This window comes from Musa acuminata, chromosome BXJ3-9 (assembly GCF_036884655.1).
Source record: "Musa acuminata AAA Group cultivar baxijiao chromosome BXJ3-9, Cavendish_Baxijiao_AAA, whole genome shotgun sequence".
Lineage (NCBI taxonomy): Eukaryota > Viridiplantae > Streptophyta > Magnoliopsida > Zingiberales > Musaceae > Musa > Musa acuminata.
Genome location: NC_088357.1, coordinates 38,955,296 through 38,977,118, shown reverse-complemented (window position 1 = coordinate 38,977,118; position 21,823 = coordinate 38,955,296). Strand labels below are relative to the sequence as shown.

Here is a 21,823-nt window from a genome sequence, read left to right as displayed (position 1 = left end):
TTGCATAGTCTCATCCTTTGCCAAGCACCCTACGCCTTGCCTTAAGTACCGTCAAGTTTAGTTGCCAACATCGATCCGCAGCTCGAACTCAACCATTCCAACCTTTGTGCACTACGCGTTCTTCCCGACTCACTTGTCCTCGTGGTATCTCTCGCACAAAGGGTTGGTCATTCCTCTAAATGTCAATCTTGGATGTCCGCTCTGAGCGACTCCTTTTCTTATACCTCAATGCTCGTTTCCCCCAAACGATTGCACGTGCTAGCTGCCCTCAACACAGCCCCGCTAGATCCCTCACATTTGCATGTCAAATATTTCTAAATGTGCTTGTCCTGCTCTAATACCATCTATCACGAACCTAGTTGGTTTGCCTAATTCGTGCGACACCCTTGCATGTCTGTCCTTAAAGAGTCAATCCCCCCGAAACCTCTTATGGTCCCTAAGGACCTATAAAAGAGAAGATAAGTTAGAGAAAGCATTTAATTCAAGATCCACAAGTAGTCATTTCAGCAAACACTTGATACGTAATGCATTAATCAAACACAGACTTCGCAAGCTCTAAACGGTCACATGATAAAGGGTCCAAGGTGGTCCGCCACAAACCAAAGTCCCCACAATTGCCCACATGACACTGCTACAAAACAATGCAACGAACCAGCACTAGACACTACCCTAAAGGCCTATCCAATTATGTGCCACTAGGGTAGCTCCTAGGTGTTGTACTAACTGACACTTCGTACCACTCTGCGGAACTAGAAAACCCCCAAAATGACTACCTAGATAGCCTATTTCTGGGTAGTTTTGCTTCTGCATGACGACTGCACAACCTACGTTTACAAGCCTGAAACAACCACAAAATCCAACCAAACTAGGGCTGCCAAGCCTATTGTCAGCCCTTACATGTTGTACAAACATGAGCATTACATCAAACACTCTGTTTATAGCTTTGTCCATGACAGTTCGACATAGCTTCACAACAATCCTTGCTTGGAATCACGTTTATTTTTTGTAATGAATAATGGTGTATATCTTTGGTTTCAAAAATTTCTTTCCGCTTCTTCCTTAAAGTATTATTTTAATTCATTATAACAAATATCAGGATATTAATATGTTATTTTCAGCAAACCCAATTAACTAGGTGGTACTGCAGTTATTTAATCCAAAAGGAGTTAGATTTATTTTTTCATTTAAAGATAAATCTCTGCAAATTGAAGAATCACAGCTCAAAATTTGACAAGATAATTATAAAAGTCATCATGTAAAATTATTTTCAAATGCAAAAAATATATTATTGAAAAAGTTCATATGGGAAAAAAATCTCATATTTTTTCGAGATAGCATACAAAAGTGTAAAAGAACCTTCTTTGTTATGGCACTTGATCTATTAGGATATAAATTACACCCTGGGCCTTGAGAAAGTCTATTTTGTAAGGTCTCCACCATGTTTGTCATTTCAGATACAGAAGACACCATATGCAATAGATCACCAAGCTCCGCGAGAGTATGACGGTAAAGGAGATGATGCTTTTCGGGTTTGCATTCACAAAGATGCCTCCAATGCTAACAGATTAAAAAAAAGGATCTTGGTTATCAAAATGCTACACCACAAAGACCAGCAAGCATGAAAATTTCCACAACTTTCTCACACTTGTGAAATTATGACATGACTGAGTTAATGAGAAAGTAAATTTTGCATCATCTAGTGTCAACCATGTGTAGACCACATAGGAAATCCTAGCCAAGTGTTTCATTAGCTTTCTGATCAACAAAATAAAGAGTGTCACAAACTACGCCAAAGGTGAACATAACTGAAACATGTGTTACTACTGTTAAGGACAACACAAGTGTCAAGTGACAAATATTTTAGGAATATGACACTTCCATAATTCCATTATGCAAACTTGTCCCAATGACTGAATCTGCAGAAATGGTGAATCGTGATTAATCAGAAAGTGTAATTTCTTTAGGATCCTTAGATAAATCACTATAAAATGTAAAACCAATATTCTATAATAACTTTCAACGAAAATGATGGCACCATGCTTTCTTGGTTCAAGGTGTCAAGGTGCACCATAAAGTGTCTTCATCCTAGTGTTAGAAACCAAGACAATTATCTATGGTTTGAAAAGATGCTAAAACAGAGAGCAGATGCTACTATTTATCTCATACGTGAATGAAAAAGACAATGTGGTAGTCCAAATCCAAAACACGCATGAGAATCATGTTAATCAAAAATGATTTATAATTGTCACATTCCAAAAGAAAGAACAAAAAGTTGCTGATCAAGGGAGCTAAAAAAAAGCTGCTGCTAGTATTAATAATATTAGGAAGCAAAATAAAATAAATTAATTATGCAACTTAAAGACCCCTTTACTATCAGGCATTTTTTATAATCACTCATACATAGAAGAAACTGATGCTCATTACTTTTGTTTTACCAAGCTGAGCAGGATCCTAGATTGGATATATACTTGCACAAAGCATCTTTTTTGTTCCATTCAAATGGCAGTCATCGGATTTTTTTAAGAGAGATGTTTAGGAGACTCAGACTGTTTGATGCATGTAATCCAGAATTTTGCCAACATCTGCAGCTTATGTTTGAATAAAAGTGGTGAAATTTTTTTAACTTGATGAACAACACTTACACATGGATGCTTGCTTCCATTTATCATTTAAGTTGGTTGCTGGTACATACCCCCTTAAATTGCCATTACCATTTTTCTTCTTAAAGAGACAAAGACAATAGTGAAAAGGCAAGCTAGAAAGAACATAGATCCTAATATGCCAGACCTGTAGTGGTCCAACAGTGAACTGGTACAAATATCTGTATCGAGATCTAGAATCTTGGTATCTACAGCCACATTAATGTAATTCAAGAATCTGAGGAGTCATGTGGAAGAAAGATAACCAAAATTGGTATGAAATTTGAGTTATTTGTTAACATTTGCATGGTAATCATGTTAACATCTTTACCTAAACTATTTCCTATTTACTTAGACAACATATGTTCTTGGCTGAGAATAGTTATTATTTCCAAGACAACAACATACCTCAAGGCAGACAAAAGTAGATGGTCTGCAGCTGCATGTAATGGCGGAAAGATAAAGATACTGTTGACATATAACGCATGCAGGATCCTACAAAATTTCTCAGGTTCTTGATCATATCAGAAAAAGACTTGAAGCAAATTTGCGAACTGAGATAGACAGTTAGGCACAACAAATAAAAAAGAATCTACCTCTTCACAGCCCACATAATTGGGATGTTTCTTTGGGCACATTGGAGAAGATCTGACAATACCATTAACCCACAACTGCTCCCTATACTTCTTTTCTCTAACAAATACCATCTGCATTTCTTCCTTCAGATAAGGCAAAGCTTTGGAATCACAGTCGCTCTACCAAAGAGTGTAAAATGAAGTTAGGAAGATTTAAATGCCCTAGGAAACAGTACCATTGATTTTAACACCAAAATTTGAACCAAGAACCACTAGGGAAAAATGACAAGTCTGCATAGCATTGTGCGAAGGCAAACTTTGAAAACATTGGCCAATTGTTGAAATTAAGAATATGAGAAAGTAACCATACAGAACAGTACAGGCCTGAAAGAAATGGCAAATAAAATAAAATATTACCAAAAAATCATAGGATGATCACATGGAGTCAACAGCTACATCATGAAAAGAATATATAGTATAGATGTGACAAATTGTGTAAACAAAATGTCAAAAGACATCCTGTTTTGCTACCAAGTATTTTTTTGCAATTTTCATATGGTTGCACAAGTTTTCATGATCATCACAGAGTACTCATTTTCTTTAGGTAGGTGTTCATCATTTTATAAATTTGATCAAAACATATTAATCAACATATAAACAAACCTGAAATGGAACTAAACATAATAACAATGTCGATAAGGAAATTGTAAAATAAATGCAATTAGGAATTAGCCAATAATCAAATTTAACAGGTCACCATATGTTTTATAGATATGGCTAAAATGAACAAAGTAACACCACATTTAGTAAATGCAATGACACAATAAGAAATGAAAAAGAAAAAAATTAGACATATTCAAAGTTGACAAGCCTTTCCAAAGTCAATAACATAAAAAAGAGCATCAGCAAGGTCACAATGAAGTCAACCTTAACAGCTACACAAAGAAGTTCTTCATGAGATAAAACAGCAGCCTTTCGATACAACCGATACAAGTCTGCTCCAACTCCACCATGAGGCAACCAGTCCGCAGGAGCAAAATTGACAGCTTCAGCACAATTTAAGCCTGAAACCCAGCCGTTAAGCTTTGTTGAATAAATTACAAAATGAACTAGATTTGGAATTCACAACACCACTGGTCAGTTAATTAAATGACTACCTACCAAAATTGAAACCACCATGAAAGGACCTTGGAAAAGTAATGACAAAGTTTCCAGGCTCCTGCAAAGGAGTGCATCTCTTAAAAGGTCACATAAATGTTTCCAACATGAAATACTATTACTATTACCACCAAAAAAAGTTACAAAAAGCTGTCATCTCCTTTCATGTTAAGGATAAATCTGAATGAGAAAGAATGATCACACTCCCAGTACCATACGAGAAAACAACATTTTGGATAAAACTTTTTCATTTCACTAACCTGCAGAACACTATAAACTGGAACACCCTTTTCCAGCAAAATAGAGGGATTAAGCATTGTGACAAGCTGGAAAAGCAAATCTGGTTGTGCCTCAAATAGATCTGGAAGAGTCGTTCGCATAACCTGTAAACACGAAAAAGAACAGGTTAGCTAAAACCATGAGGATCAAGATGGTCCAAAAGATTCATCCAATAAAATGACCAAAAAGATAAAAAGATATTTCAACAATGCATGAGAAGATCATATTTCTTGGACATGCATGAAAGTGGATCTATTACAAACATCCAGTTATGCAGCATACAAAACAAAATTGATGAGCTAATAGTCACATAGTCAACCTCATCAAAGTTCAAAGCTTATTAAATATTCTACATCTCCACTGTATTTCCGCCCTGCATGTCTTGGCTTTGAATGTTTATATTTTAATTAAGTTCTAAATTACAAAAACTTTTGTCTAAACAAGAAGCAATACATTTGAAACAATAATTCAACCAAAATGAACCATCAAATGACTTAAAACCATTTTTCTTCTCATGCGTGCTTCAGCAAGATTTCAACGTCTCGTCCACAAAAAAAATTCCATAAGAAACTGCTGACCACTCCATTTATGATATAGAGGAAACACTGATAAAATTTAAGATATTTGAGTGTCATATTTAACTACAGAATCTTGTTGACTCCAGTACTACTGTTACAAATTCATTGGATATACAAGTATTTATAGATGACTAAGAAGACAAATTACCTGCTCAAAAGCATTAGCCTCAGATCCTGGCACACCATACCAACACTTTGGTTCTCCCCTGAAATTACACAATGCCAAATTAGATTAAATAATTGCCGCTGGAAGAACTATTAAAACTTATGTGAACATGTATGTGCAAAAGAAAAATGTGCAGTCTTTTTGTATTCTGTTGAGTATTAGAAAATGACATAAACCAAAATTTAAAAACAAGAATCAAAACAAAAGAAGGTAATAAAATGTGGTATCAATCGGTTATGTTTCTAGATTGACAAAATTTTTCAAAGCCAGATTCATTGAGGTAAGGTGCTTATGTTCACATGATACATGAACAAGGTTACATGATCATATGAACCAGGATTCTCAATTTCGATATGTACCACCCGATACGGGCAGTACGTACCGGTCCAAGAGGATACCGGTACACAGACCATCCTCTATAGGACAGTACCAGTGTTTTGACCAGTACCGAGGTGTACCGGCCGATACCGCCTTAGATTTCGACCGTTATCGAGGCATACCGATCGGTACACCCTGGTATGGTAGGTGAAGGTATTTTTAAGGTTTTAGGATGTACCATCGGTACACTCTAACGTACCGACAGTATATACCGATACGTACCATACCAAGCAAAGCTCGATATGCCGATACAGACCGGTATTCAAAACCCTGATATGAGCATCCTTCATTAACCTCGTATCTACTTGTTGATGTGCTATGTTTCACACATTTACACAAATACAAGGGATGGAATTATTTTTTGATTTACAAAACAAGGTTATGTGATCATACAAACATCCAGCACCAACCATATACTTAAAAGAACTACACCAATGGCTGATACATCTCTTAAGTCATTGGATAATGTCCCTTTATCCACTAGATAGGAAAATGATGCAAAGCATTTGGCTTACATAAAACTCCCATTAGATACCTAAAATTTTGTACATTTATAGGTGAGATGTGCAGTTTAATTAGGTTGAATTGCCTATCTAAACAATGACCCAACATTAGCTATAACATGCTTGTCTCTGTCAAATCTTCTTTTCAAAATCATGAACAGATATATTCCACAATATCAGATTCTCAAAAAAAGTTGAATGAAAAGATCCTATTGCCTCTGAATTTTCTATCTAGCAATATATCCTACCCATGATTGCTAGCCACTGCTGACTGACTGTTGAAAATTTTCCTCAGGTTCAAAAACCAGGGAACTTTCAGACAACATATATTTAAAACAATCAGGATGTCTAATGCATATTAAGAGCATGGTTTTTAATTTCGATGTGTATCGACGGTACATACCGGTCTGAGAGCCTCTCGGCACACGGACCACTTGCCACTGGGCGGTACCAAATTTTTTACCCCGTATCAAGCGATACAGGGCTATATCGGACGGTACTGACTTGTACCGGGGGTACCGATCGATTTTGACCATTACCGACCTTTCAGCTATTTTAGCTAAAATAGTTGAAAACACTAATACAATAAGTACTAGTGTTTTTAGCTATTTTAGGCATGCCACTCGGTACGCCCTAATATACCGTTGGTACACCTTGGTATGTACCATACCGAGCAAGGCACGGTACGTCGGTATGGATCAAAATTGCGAGCATTGATTAAGAAAAATGACTGTCTTGTGATTCCTTACTTATATGTTGCTCATGGAAGAATGCTCATATGTTATGCTTTTTTAGCTGCATTATTTACCAACCATTCTATACACATGTATGACCAATATGGAGCTCTGCCAGCATGGTAAACATAGATCCAGTTTGACATGCATTGGCATAGAAAGATATAGCCAGCATGGTGATGATGCCTTTGTAACTAAATGCACCTTAAACATAACCATGTGTAAACATAGTGTGACAGAATGCAGTACTGCAAGAAACTATGTGACAGCCAGGGCAGGCAGGTGCCAAGACAGTGCGAACAATCTATGTCCCCACAAAAAAATTACACCCAAAAAGCAAAAATGCATGCCCAAGTCTATCCAACATTGGAACAAACATATGCAATTACTCCAACATGGCAACCATGAATGAAGATAAAATCATGAAGGCTAGAGAAAGGGTTAATCATAACAAGTATAAAAAAAATGTAAAGACGTTTGAGGAAATTGAAGATTAATCAACAAAATCTTCTAGTCTGTAGGCACCAAAATTTCCTAGATACCCCGCACAAATGCCAGATGTGAAGTCCAGAGAACCTTTAAATGAGGTCAAAAAACACATATGATAGATAGAACAATCAAGAAATATTATATCAGTGACAAAGATGAGTAGGAAGCAGTAACTCCTAAAAGTAGAAAAAAATATTCGCAGCCAATATTAGAAGGAAATAAACAATTTATGGCATTTGACTACTAGTGTTTTAAATTTAGTATAGGGAGAAGAGATTTTGAATATCATAAGCATCTCATATTGAATTGGATGATCAAACCAAGAATCATTTTTGGAAATGTTTAGAGTTATAGAAGGAATGCCTTCAAATGAATTTACAATTGAAGGGTTTTGGATGACCACTTTCAAATAAGTACATTGGAACTTCAGCCGTAAAAAGAGAAACAAGGGCATGGTGTAGATTTTGTTACTTATGATTTCATAAATGTCACTAATCACTTCAAGAAAAAAAAGACAAATGCTTGATTATTTTAACTTTTAAGAGTGCTCATGACTCATGTTTACAATCATATAAATTGTTTTTTTAACTAGAAATGCCAATAGGGTTATGTGTACGGATTATAGGCTCTTAATAATTAAAATGCAAAAAGAGAAAGGTTTGGAACTTGGACATGGACAATATTAATATCATATGATTGTTGATGGCCACTAAAATTAGCAGCATAGCATTGGAAATTTTTGGAGAATCTAAAAACAAAACTGTAGCTTTTGGAGAGATCTGATGGTGGTGCGAGAAAGTTGAAACGCATTTGCTACTAGAGATCATGCTTAAAAATTGGAAAATGGAAAAAATGAGTAAATTTTTATAAGATATATAGTGACCAAAAAAGAATAAAAAAGGGTCATAAGTATGACAAATACAAGGTTTATGGAAAAAATATTGCTAGAAATTATGTAGTGAACATTCTAAAAAACCTTATCTCAAGGGATAGAAAATAGTGGTAGGGATAAAAAATTCTGTAGTCTCCATAGATTTGTTTGTGAAATTAAAACTAAGGTAAAAAAAAACTGGAAAAAAATAAGAATGCGGGACCTGATGGTATTTATATTGAGGTTTGAATGGCGTTCAAAGATTAGGCATAATTTGATTGACTAGTTTATTTAAAGATACTTTAACAATTAAAAAAATCCACAGCTATTCTATTTATAGAGATTAAAATAATGAGTTATGAAGAGTGATTGATGATAAAATAAGATGTGAAATAAGTAATTTTAGTTTGTGCTTGCTAGATCGACCATGAAGATATTTATTTTAAGGCAATTAATGAAAATTATAAGAAAAAATAATTATTTGGAAATAGTTTTTATTGATTTAGAAAAAATCTATAATGTTCCTAGAGATTTATTATTGTGGATTTTAGAAAAAAAAGGTATAGTCACTATTTATATTAATGTCATGAAAGATATGTATAACAATCTAGTCACTAATGTTTAAATACCAGGGAGTGTGCATAACAAGTTTTCTATCACTGATTATTTGAGATCGATCTTGGTTCTTATCTTTTCAAATTAATAATGGATAAACTTGCTTTCATATGCATAAACAGGACAAAGCTTCATGATATATGTTATTTGTTAATGATATTATTTTAATTAATGAAAGTTCAAATGGAATTAGTTTCAAACTTGAGTAGAAACAAGAATTAAAATGAAGATGCTTTAAATTAAACAGGAGTAAGACTTAATACATGAGATGTAATTCAAGTAATACTAAACAAAAATTACAAATGTAGTTAAAATGAATGAAGAAGTAGTTTAAGTAAGAATTTTAGGTACTTTAGTTTGATTATTCAATATGAAGGAAATATTGATGAAGTTATGCTCATAAAGTAAATGCTAGTGACTTTAAAAAAGAGGAACCTGGGTGGTTGAAGAAGAAAAAGATGCAAGCAGTTTTCTATCGTCATCAGATATTCTTTAGATTAAAAGAAAAATTAACAAGATTATTGTTAGGCCAATCATGCTTTATGGATTTATGATCAAGAAACAATATATCTAAAATTTTGGTATCATTGAAATGAGAATGTTAAGGTGGATGATAGAATAACAAATGTTTTCATTGGTGAACAATTAGACATAAATTTGACACAGAATATAAGTATGGATGTGTTATAAGGAGATATATAACCGTTATAGTTAGACAAGATGATGACTAGAAAGTATAAACAAACTTTTGATTTAGCTAAAGATATTATTTTGTACTAAGTTCAATGACAGAAAAAAATCCATGTAACCACCCCCACATAGTCGGAAAATGGACCATTACAGCTTGTTATTGTAACATAGATAAAGAAGTCCTAATTTAGGGCGTATCGCCACCTTTTGTTTTACTATTCTTCTTCAAAGTTGATGCATAGTTTTCACCTTTACAGTAGTGATTATTCATCATAAAAGATTGCTTCAGCCCCACTCTGCACTTCCTAAAAAACAGTTAATTATAACCTTTACAAGGCATAAACACTCTCCACCTCCTAATAGCATGGATGAAAGCACACAAAGCAGTCGCCCAACCAAGATTAATTTGAATCCAAAGACATTATTTCAAAGAAGGGCCAAAAATTAGGCACCTGAAATAATAACTTTCACACGAACAAGACAGTCCCCTAAAATGACAACCAAATACATTTAAGATAAACCTAGATTATAACTAAGCTTAGCTCACTAACTCACCCAACTAAACAACTCGAGATCCTACCCAACCAGCTGAACCTTTCATCTTAGGACTCAAACTTAAAAACCAATTTTACATCTTATTCTCACATTTGCTGCACCAATCTGAATCGAGCAAAGCAATCAACTGAGACAAGAATGTCTTTTAAGTGCATCATCTAGAAGGCATAAACAAGCTATTGAGTCATACATACATTAGATTAAGAAGCTTCAACAAAAAACAATTCATTATAGCAAGGAGGATCTCCAAGCAACTCAAATGGCAAAGCATTATTGTTTCTGTTGATAAATAAGATAACTTTTGTAACCTCTATTAGAATTTCAGAAAGCCTGTGCCCTGGAGTACTTCTTCCAAATCGGTGCCAGTACAAGGTGCCCACCTCATCGATCAAACCGAGATTATGATCAATAACAATTTTGCCAAACCATAATCTGGGGTGACAAAAGGAGCTACCTAGAATAGATAATTGTAAGTACCAAAATGATTCATGTTATTTCAACCTCTTGTTTTTACCTCCATTCGCCTAGGTGCCAAGGCAAGTGTCCAGGTGGTAAAACAAACTGTGGACCACTAAATGTGCATACATAAAATCCTACAAGTGCACACATCAGAAAATAAAGATTCATATATATACATGTGATTTTGGAGTATTTTGTAAATTCACTAGACCAACACAAAATGGACAGTAGATCAAGGTTCTAAATTTCACATGGACCAGCACAGACCATGCTGTTTTTACCAACCCGAGCATGAATTGGCATGCTGTCACGGACTTAGCTGGTTTTGCCTAAATCGTGCGACACCCTTGCATGTCCGTCCGCAAAGGTCAGCCTTCCCAAAGCTTCCCATGTCCCTTAGGACCCACAAAAGAGAGAACGGGTTAAAGAAAACGCCTCATTCGGGATCCACAAGCAAACATTTCCGAAAACACTTCAAAGACAATGCAAATTACAAACAGACTGTACAAGCTCTGAACAGTTGCACAACAAAGAGTCAAAATAGTCCACTACAGACCGAAAATCTCTCACAAGTGTCCACATGACACAACCTTTATTTACAAGCCTAAAACGACTACTAAACCCAACTAAAATGGAACTATTAAACCTTCGGCTGTCCCTCTACATGCTAAGTAAAGTATGAACATACCAAACGACACGGACATACATAAGCATTACATCAAACATCCTGTTTAGAAGTTTGTCCATGACATTCTCCCCCGCTTATTCCTTCGACGTCCTCGTCGAAGCCTTTGTCGACACTGCAACTCCTCGCTTTTGTTGAGTCTTCAATCTTCTGCTCCAACTGCAATGCGCCTCTTGGCTCCCAGCTGCTCTCCGCTGCTGTTTTTTTTTTTTTTTTTAGTAGTCGAACCTTTGATCTATCATGCTGCTTCAACTCGCCAATGACTCTGAATCTATTGTGGGGTTGGCTGAGTTGTTTTGATCCCTGTTGGTTCCAGCGGATCCTCCAAATGAACGAAAAGACCATCCTTACTATACGCCAGTCTCTCAAATGTTCATGCTGCTTAAATTGGGTGGATGCTTGTTGGAGCTTTAACGAGCATCGTCTCGCAAACTTCTGAAGTTTTGGGTCCTTCCTCCACAAAATTTGCCCATTGACTCTTCTTTCACTTAGTTGTCACTTCCAAGTAGGTTCGCATCACTTCCGCTTTCGATTGGCATTTTGTTGGGAAATGAAACGAACAATCTACTCTTAGTAGCACTGATCACCGTTGGTGAGGATTTGACAACTATTGTCTTCCATTATCTCAGAAGGGTCTTTAAATATGTGCATAGCTCCTCTGCTGGATAGATAAGAGAATTGGGGTACTCGGTTTCGCCCATTCTCTTAAGAGTTGAGAAGGCAAAGGTTACTTGACTTCGCCCGCCTCCTCGAGGTTGTACTCCATGCATCGAGCTGGTTACTGGCCTTCGTCTGCTCTTTGCTCACACTTCTGAAGCACTTAGTGTTTGCACTCTTTGCGTTGAGTTAGTTACTGTGATTCACCTTCTCAATACCATCGAACTTCTGGAATGCAGGAAGTTCACCCCAACTTGAAGTAATTCTTTCATAGGTTTAGTCGCCTCTGGGATTGTACCGTCTTCTCCATCAACCCTGTCACCTACTCCACTGAGTAACAAAGGTACAGCACCGCGTACTGCCTACTTCGTTCCTTGGTCATGCACTCTTGCTTGACCCGAAGTCCTTCATTTTTTGCTATCTTGATGAGAAGCTCGTCGACACCGGTCTTATGAAGTTCCTTGGCCTCTGCCCTTCAGCCTTATCTCGGTACTTGGAGTTTGCCTCTGCATGCTCCACCTCCTCGACCCCTTTCACGACGAAGCGCTCTCCCTCCATGAGAGCAAGGGATCAATGGCTTTCACGGAAGTCCCGCCTCTGCGGTACCATGGCGCTGCCATGTCCATGGCACTACTATCCGTCGTCTCGCATCTGCATCCCTTTTCTTCACAATCAGTAGATATGCCTCTATGGTACTCCTCCGAGTCCACCTCCATTCTAACTGATGCTTGATTTTGGGTAGCTAAGTCCCCCTGGACTCATCGTCGCTTACTCGCCTCTTTCGACCCCCTGCTTCAACACCTCGATGTTCTCCAAGCAAATCCCTTTGGTCGATGGAAAGACAAACTGCAACTCTCATGTATGGACTCTACCATCACGTTGTAGGTTTTGCACCGATTCTGTTCTCCTTAGCTTCCTTGGTAATAACGCTTGCTTACTCGACCTTGCCCTCTGACTTGTTAGGCTCCCTTAAGCGAATATGGGCTCTAGAGCAATCCAACTCTCCAGCTGCTTCGATTATACCTCTGCATGATCAAGTCTCTCCCATGGGACTTACTGGTACTTGCATTTGAACTTTTTCCTTGGTGAAACACAGCCCCCATATGCTGATGACCAAGGCTTCCATCCGATGCAAAATTCGATGCACGCACGGAAGACCCGCCTCTACGGTACCATGGCCTTCACTCCTTGAATCCATAGCCCTTCTTGTCGTCGTGTTGTTCACCGAAGTTGAGCTTCTAGAAGCTCCCGATCATACCTCCGTATGATCTAGTCCCTCATGGGACTCATTCATGTGTATCGCATTACCACGAACTGTTCCACCACGATCCGCTGCACCATGTCGCCTCCTGGTGACATCTCTATTGCATTCTGATCCTTGTGGGATAAACTCGAATTGTGATCCCTCCATGTGTGGCCTCTGCCAATATATCGTAGGGTCTCTTCCACCTTCGATTTTGTTCGCTCCTTTGGCAATCGACCTTCATCCACCCACTCTTGGGTCACACTTAGATGAAGCACCGCTCTAGGACAGTCCGTCGCCTAGTAGCTCCCGAAGTCCCCCGACTTCGCTGCAATTAGTGCACCATTGTCTGAATCCTGGGCCTCTGCCCCTACCAACACAATTTTCGCTGCGCACCGTTTCCGTCATGGCAACTTGAATAGCAACACTGTGGCATATTCTTCAAGAATACCCGCCTCCGCGTCCTCTTGCCCCGTGCCAAGGCCTTCTAAACCCAACTTCGCCTCCGCAAATTGAGTCGCCTTAGTTCCTCCATCAAATGCTTTTCCAATATAAGGTGCATGTGCTCAGAAGCTCCCTTCGTCTTTGGCACCATGCAAGATAAGTCTGCTCCGTCAGAATAAAGGACCCATGGAACAACATGATCCTGCTCTTGCCTCTGCAAGAGTTTATGCCCTTGACCTCTATCCAAGGAAAGCACTATACCTCCGCTCCATGTTCCATCTTCTATGTTGGCTCCCTTCATGCGGCTTGGGTACTTCGCCAAGTTATACCCAAGTTGCTCCGTTCCATGTTTTTGCATTGAATTGATGATAGCCCTTGCGCCCACCATTCCACGGGTCAGCCCTCCCTTGAGTCCGATGCCTTCATTCGTGTTGATTTAGGTCGCTCCCCCACTTGATCTCGCAATGCATCCACCAATGCATTCTCTCGAGCGAGATCATGCGACGACTCCTCGCCGCTTGCTCAGTCCATTAAGCTTCGTGGAGTTGTTGTTTGTTGAGATACTCCTCCTCAACATGTGAGGTCCGTCCGACATGATTCTCCCTCTGGAGAGCCGGGACTTATCCCTCCTGGATAACTGTCCCGTTGGAGCAACATCTCTCTTCGTTTCGGAGACCACCATCCCCTTGAACTACTCCGATTTGCTAAACAAACTGTGCATTGTTCTGCCTCCTGCAAACGCACTTGCTAGATTACGACTCCACGTCAATACAGCCCCCACTGCACCACTCAAGGCTTAGCAATATGCTGAACTCGTTGCACACTTCAGCCTCCTACGGACGTATCCTTCACATGCCGAAGAGAAAGTTTCAATGCTCCATAGCGCCGAGTTTCGGTCGCCTTGGGATGGCCACGAACATTCCATCGTCCGCATACAAGCCCATGCATGAGTACCGAATTCTTTAAGTTAGCAATTCCCCTCACCTCTGTGACCTTTGTACAACTCTTTCGTTCGCTGAGCAACTCATTCCACCTTGCATGGTCTCATCCTTTACTAAGCACCTCGCTTGCCTTGAGCACCATCAAGTATAGTTGTCAACGTTGAGCTGTAGCTCAAACTCAGCCATCTCAACCTTTGTGCGCTCCGCATTCTTCCAAGCTTGCCTGTTCTCGTGGTGCCTCTTGCGCGAAGGGTTGGCCATTCCTCTGAATGTCAATCTCAGATGCCCGCTCATCCGAGCGACTTCTTTTCCCAACATCTCCATGCCCGTTTTCCCCCAAACGGTCGCGCGTGTGCTGACTGCCCTCAACGCAGCCCCGTTAAGTCCCCCACGTTTGTATGTTAAGTGTTTCTATGAGTGCTTGTCCCGCTCTGATACCATCTGTCACGGACTTAGCTGGTTTTGCCTAAATCGTGCGGCACCCTTGCGTGTCCGTCCGCAAAGGTCAGCCTCCCCAAAGCCTCCCATGTCCCTTAGGACCCACAAAAGAGAGAACGGGTTAGAGAAAACGCCTCATTCGGGATCCACAAGCAAACATTTCCGAAAACACTTCATAGACAATGCAAATTACAAACAAACTGTACAAGCTCTGAACAGTTGCACAACAAAGGGTCAAAATGGTCCACTATAAACCAAAAATCTCTCACAAGTGTCCACATGACACAACTTTTATTTACAAGCCTAAAACGGCCACCAAACCCAACTAAAATAGGACTATTAAACCTTCGGTTGTCCCTCTACATGCTAAGCAAAGTATGAACATACCAAAAGACACGGACATACATAAGCATTATATCAAACATCCTGTTTAGAAGTTTGTCCGTGACAATGCGAACCACCCCTTTTCAGATGATTCATGGGTGCTTCATTGGTTATCAAGTAGTAACCCTCCTGAACTTGGTGGTAAGCCTGGTTCAATCCCTTTTTTCTTTTAATTTAGGGTTAAAGCAAACCACTCCAGTCTCCCTCCTCTCGATAACTCTAGTGGTCGGCCGGTCGCCATCCAATTGCCTGCTGTCGCAAGCTCACCATGTACGACTCCTCCTCCTCTTCCTCCTACACCACCTACTGTCACAAGCCAACAGCTTCCTCCAAACCCAACATCACCCCCCCCCTCTTTTTTTCTCTTTTCCTTTTAATACATGGTGCATCGATACACCAATTCATATTGAACCCATATCAGTCCCTTACCCAAGGTTTTAAACCATGTGTAACATGATATTGGGCATTGTTTTATACAAACGATCAAATGAAGTAAGCCCTTCACCATGTCCAAATGCTCAAAACATGAACTTGTTAGATTGTTGCATAAAGAAACTCATGTTAGTTTAAGGGCATCCTAGTTGATGCACATAAAACGAAGCTTCAAACATCGTAGGTCTTGCCCCAATGGAATTGATTTTGACCTTCAAGAAATACGTGCCCCGATGACTGATTTAAGTTTACATAATTGTGACCTTAGTCCTCCTAATCAAGGATTGTCATGCCAACAAGCACATATCGAAATTTGTCATGCTAGAAATGCATCAGCAAACACCATGCCAACTTTTTATTGAATGAGATGACAAATAATTGGATCAATTTTACAGGTCACTAGCATAGTATGAAAGATATCAACATGCTCTCATGTCATAAAACAATAATCCTTACTCCTAATCAAGGTTCTGAATACCGTACCGTACTACCAATCAAGGTGTATCGATCAGCTGTCGATACGGTATGTACCGAGCTATATCGAGCATACCGAGCATATCGACACATGATACACTAAAGTGTATCAATGTACTACCCATATCGGTCCTTTATCGAACCGGTACATACCGCCCATACCGAGTGGTACAGTACGGTAAACCATGCTACCAATAGAATTTCAACTCAACTCTAGATGCACATGCATATATAATAAATGAATAGGAATCTACTTTTCTGACATAAGTCAATAATAAAATTATCATAATTTACTATCTTCTAAATATATGCCTAACTGATTTAATCATCATTATATCATCTTATACCTATCTGTTTAAATGAAGCAATTTGGTATCAATTTGGAGACGGTATCTATAGTCAATCTCAATATACTCAAATAAAGCACAATGGTATCAATTAGAAAAGGTATCTGTGCAGAAATATATACATACCAATGCAGGTAGTTAATTGAGTAAAAACAATGATCCTCAACATGCCAACAAAAGGATGAAAAAAGCATTCCCACATAGAGCCAAGGAACCATGACACCAGCAATATTCTCACGGACTGCACGAAGCATTGACCCCGGCAACTTTGGCAGGTTATTGAGGTTCCATGGACTTGAAGCATATTGTCTCCAGACATTTGGATCTATCGATGATGGAATTGGATCATTTGCACGAGGGAATCCACTTCCATACAACGATGTATCCAAATCGCTTCCATACATGACCTCCACTTCTCCTGATCTGCCTTCCACAATCTCCCAAAACCGCTTTTCTATCTGCACACGACTGGCATTTGTCTGCCCAAACCACTTCCTCCTCATCCGATCATCCATTCGCTTAAATGCATTCACCGAGTACAGCTTCCCAGGCACAAAACCAAAGCAATCCGTATCAGAATTCAAGCACTCCAAGCAATACCAGTTCCCTGATGGAATTTTCTCCAGAGGCGGGGACAAGCAGTACAAGTGACAGCCTTTATCGCATCGATCACAAAGGAGCATGACTTCCCCATGCAACCCGCTCTTGCACTGCTCGCAGATCTGATCCAACACCTCTTCAACCACCTCCTTTGCTCTCTCGCAGCCTAAACCCTTCCTTCTCCTCTTCCGATTGGGGATCTCGGTCTGGGCAGAGGTATTCCGATCTGGGCACCGCCTGGTGCTCTTGCCCTTCTTGGTTCCCCGGTCCAATCGGCTGTTGTACTCCTCGTAGTCGTACAGATGCTCGCGGTAGAGCTGGCAGAGGACGTGTTTGGCGCACTCGGAGATCTTGATGGCCGGTCGGACGAAGCGGGCAACGTCGGCCCAGCGCTTCTCCGCACAAACCATGTCGTAGCCGCCGTAGCGCTTGACGGCGTTAAAGAGGCGGCAGAGATCAAGGTCATCGCCCTCGAAGACGACCCGCCGCGGGAGGGATCGCTTGCCCAGGTGGGATTCGAGGAAGCGGCCGTACTCGAGGCGGAAGGTGGCGGGGTCGCAGGAGGGCGGTCGGGCCTGGAGGCGGTGGATGGCCTGGGACTTGGTGGGGAAGGTGAACGCGGCGCGGTCGAGGGCGAAGGGGGGGTTCCAGGACCGGGGAGGGACTATTCGGCAAATGCCAAAGGGCTCGGCCAGAGGGCGAATCTTGAAGATGAAAGCCAACGGGTCCGCGAATTCCTCCTCGGTGGGGTAGAAGACGGGTGCCTGAGGGACGACGGTGGCGGAGGAGGATGAGGAGGCGGCGCTGCCCAGGGCGTGGCCTAGGACGCCCTTCTCGACGGCGCGCGGTCGACCTTTGCCCATCAGGAGATCGCGTAGGGTTGCGAGGTCGGAGGGAGAGAGAGAGAGAGAGGGGTGTTATAATTGGTAAAGAAATAACGGTAAAAAGATGTTCCTGGTGGGAGAGAGAACACGACGCTGTCTATCCACGTTTTTGCTAATAAGTGAGTGGGACCACAACAGGAATCAACTCTTATTCCAATCCGCAGGAAGGTAAGATAAGAGGGTATGAAACACCATCTACAAAATAGAGAGAGGGCACGTCATTCGTCGGATTTCGGATCTTTTATCGCTCCTTGCATCATTAATATTAATTATATCATTTCAATATATATTCCTAAACGATTTCTTCTTGCTTTATCCTTCTTTTCAACTATATGGATCTCAAATGATGTTTGTACGAACCTTAACTTTTATTACGTTATCTAAAATGAATTGTCCTACAAATTGTAATCATTAGATCTTTGTCGATAAAAGAATTATACTAACGATTCTCACTTCGTTGACAAAACTAAAACCATACAGGACGATGGATTTGACATTGCTCAAATTGGATTGCCGTTTGCTTTTTGGAGTACATAAATGTCAAATTTTGGGTGTAGCAATGGAAACCAACAAAGTTCGTAAAATTTAGTCTAATTATAGTCTGAATTCCAAGTGATAAGATCCATCCAAGGTTTAGTTCATTTTAAGGTAGTCCTGTGCAATTTTGTGATTTTTATTATTCTTCATGCTATTTTCCATTAATTTCATGTTTCTATTCTGATGTTTATGCTTCTCTTTGATGTTTTTTTTTTTAATATTCTCAGCTTGCTTTTATCTTATCAGAAATCTTCTATAAAAGAGAATTTTGCTCAAAAAAATACCCTTATGAAAGGAATTACCTTTCACATATTAATTAATTAATTAATTAATTATATATATATATATATATTCAAACTTATGCTTCTCTTTGACTTTTTTTTTTATTTCAGCTTGCTCTTATCTTTTAAGAAATATCGATAGACAATTTATTTTTTAATATATTCCTTCGAGCAACCTCAAGGGAGAGAAATAGAAATTTCTATTACAAATAACATTTCACAAACTTAAAAAAATGATATATATTTGTTTTGTTAATATCTATATGATTTTATATATTATATTTCCTTAATTCTTCATAATCTTTTGTATTAATTTTACTTTTGTATTCTCAAGTTCATGTTTCTATTTTACATTAAAAAAAAACTCTCAGCTTGCTTTTACCGAATAAGAAATATTTTACAAGAGAGAGAGAGAGAGAGAGAGAGAGAGAGAGAGTTGTCATTTTTAAATATATTCATCCTTGTAAGTTTGAAATTAGTGTATTCGGACTTAGATCATAAGATAACATGTAAGTTCGGTCTAATATTAAAATCATATATATATATATATATATATATATAATCTTAATATTCGTCCAAATAATTACAGTAATAACTACTCTGAAAAAATAAATAAAACTTAAAATTTTGACCAGTATAATCGTTTTCAATGATACTCTTAAAGAGGTATCGATGACGATTGAAATCACCGCACCTGCGATTAACTGCATAGGCAAATAAATTTGTGTACATCTAGTGTTGATGATTGGCTGAAAGAGTCGTGTCCGATACGCCAACCTCTTAAAGTCCGAAGCCTTCACAAAGAAGAGGTCAAGCTGAGTGCCCTCGCACCACACGCAAAGTCGCGCATGCAGTCAAATCCACATTTCGATCTACTCATCAGAATTCCTCCATCGCACCTTCGCCTTCTCTGCCTCTTCCAAAACTCCTCTCCTCGCAGTACACGCAGACTTTGTAAGCAGCGGATTCGCTTTATACTTTGCATCGTATTGACTGGGAGACGATGTGGACTGGATATTTTATGGGGCACACTGAGGAAGTAAATTCTGAATCCTTCCCTTGGAAGAAGAGAAGGCAAAGGAAACGAATGCAATCTGTCGCTGAACAGCAACAATATGATCTATATCTTGCTCGGAATACAGAAACCGAAACACCTCCGGGAAAGAGGAGATTACTAATCCAAGCCATACTTCACACGATATACAGAGATGTGAAGAAGACGAGTATGATCAGCTGTCATCAGCTTCTCTTCTTTGCATGACTGCATTGACTCCTCGACCCAAACACCTGCTCCATCTCTTCAGCTCCGATCTCGATGAGCTCCGCTTCGGGCCACAGCCTCCTCTTGCACCGCCGCGCCGTACCTGGCTTCCTCGGCGCCGGCGGGCAGCTCAGCGTGGTGGACGGGAGCTTGCTCTCTTCGGCGGTCGGCGTGTGGCACTCTTCGTCGTCGTCCTTCGACGGCGGCGCCATCTTGATCGGCCTCAGCGAGAACTCGGGCGGCGTTGTGCGAGCGAGCTCCGGGGAGGCGGACATTTCAAGATGAGTGCAAGGCTTGGTAGAGAAGGTTGGGGAGGGGGATGTAGGAGAAGAGGAGTTGTTGGCATGACTGTGTTTGTTCTTATATGATTCTTTTTCCCTTGTCAGCTCTCCAACTCTTGACCTACTCTCTTCCATATATGCTTTCTTCAACAATCATCTCCTGTTATTTTCTTGGAATCTGCCTTGTTTTCTCTCTTGTTAAAATTACAAATCTGATCATATTTCATCTTTACGCTTTTAAATAAATAAAATAATAAATTTTAAGATTATTTCGTAGAGAAAGTTATATATATATATATATATATATTTAAAATTTATTCATTGATATGAGATTATGACACATGCATATATGATGACTATCGTTACCATACTCTCATCCGTTGATCAACACATACATGAAATCTTCACTGGATCAACACCTCAGTTTTATTTGGACAATAAGACAGTCAAAATTATCGTATGAAGTCATGTGACATAAATAAAAGTATATGTCAACACTACTCCTGCCTTCACCATATATATATATATAATATTACATGTTGGATTTTAGTGCTAAAAATATAATTCAAATTATGCATCGACTATAGTTTTTAGTTGAAATTTAAGTCTAGTTGATCCTATTATAATATCTTACTCTCACACTTTTGTGTATTATTCTCGTCTTTTTATTTTCATTTTTCATTTTCTTCTTGTGAAGTACGAACACTCGATGATAGGCCACATTATTTTCAGCAATGCTTTGCCTTGTTGTATGAAGCCCAACAAATGTCCATATTACAAGTGTAGCCCAACTATACCACTCACTAATTATGCGCAAACGTGACACATATTCATGTATGAATTACACAGCGATATAGTTAGCTCTTATTTTATGGTAAAAGTAACTCAATTCCTGTTTCTTATGTTTTGCCAATAGAAAGTGTTTTATCTTTATTTTCTATTTGCAAATCAAATAAAAAAATTAGAATTCATTACAAGAAGAGAAGATTTACACTTGATCTACAAACCCAATACTCAATTACTTTTTTTTTTGTCCCTTTTTTCTATGGATCGATCCAAATCGGTTTTTCTAAAAATATTATCATATTTTTGTATAGATTTTTAATAATATTAAAAAATTATAAATAAAAGAACACATGAAAATTTAAAGGAAAAGATGTAAGTGATTGGAGTATTCTGGGTATTACCTTAAAATAAGAAGCGTTGCTAGAAAATTCTGAAGAGGGGAGGTGACAGTTAGTTAAA

General features: G+C 39.1%; 1 protein-coding gene across 4 annotated transcripts in view; it reads right to left on the bottom strand.

Moving 5' to 3' along the window:
• Positions 1 to 18,250, bottom strand: part of LOC103998506 (lysine-specific demethylase JMJ17) — a 53,572-nt gene extending 35,322 nt beyond the window's left edge. For 3 of the 4 annotated variants that reach the window (XR_001975627.2, XM_009419990.3, XM_065165839.1), the window contains exons 1-8: positions 16,861 to 18,250; positions 5,378 to 5,435; positions 4,633 to 4,755; positions 4,376 to 4,433; positions 4,142 to 4,278; positions 3,236 to 3,394; positions 3,048 to 3,134; positions 1,357 to 1,557 (exon numbers count right to left, since the gene is read on the bottom strand). Coding sequence is in view for 2 of the 4 variants with exons in the window: in XM_009419990.3 (XP_009418265.2) it covers positions 1,357 to 1,557; positions 3,048 to 3,134; positions 3,236 to 3,394; positions 4,142 to 4,278; positions 4,376 to 4,433; positions 4,633 to 4,755; positions 5,378 to 5,435; positions 16,861 to 18,197 (2,160 nt within the window). In the remaining 2 variants the exon portion in view is untranslated. The remainder of the gene's footprint in view (positions 1 to 1,356; positions 1,558 to 3,047; positions 3,135 to 3,235; positions 3,395 to 4,141; positions 4,279 to 4,375; positions 4,434 to 4,632; positions 4,756 to 5,377; positions 5,436 to 16,860) is intronic. The other variant, XR_010500895.1, reaches the window with a different exon arrangement.
• Positions 18,251 to 21,823: the final 3,573 nt, after the last annotated feature.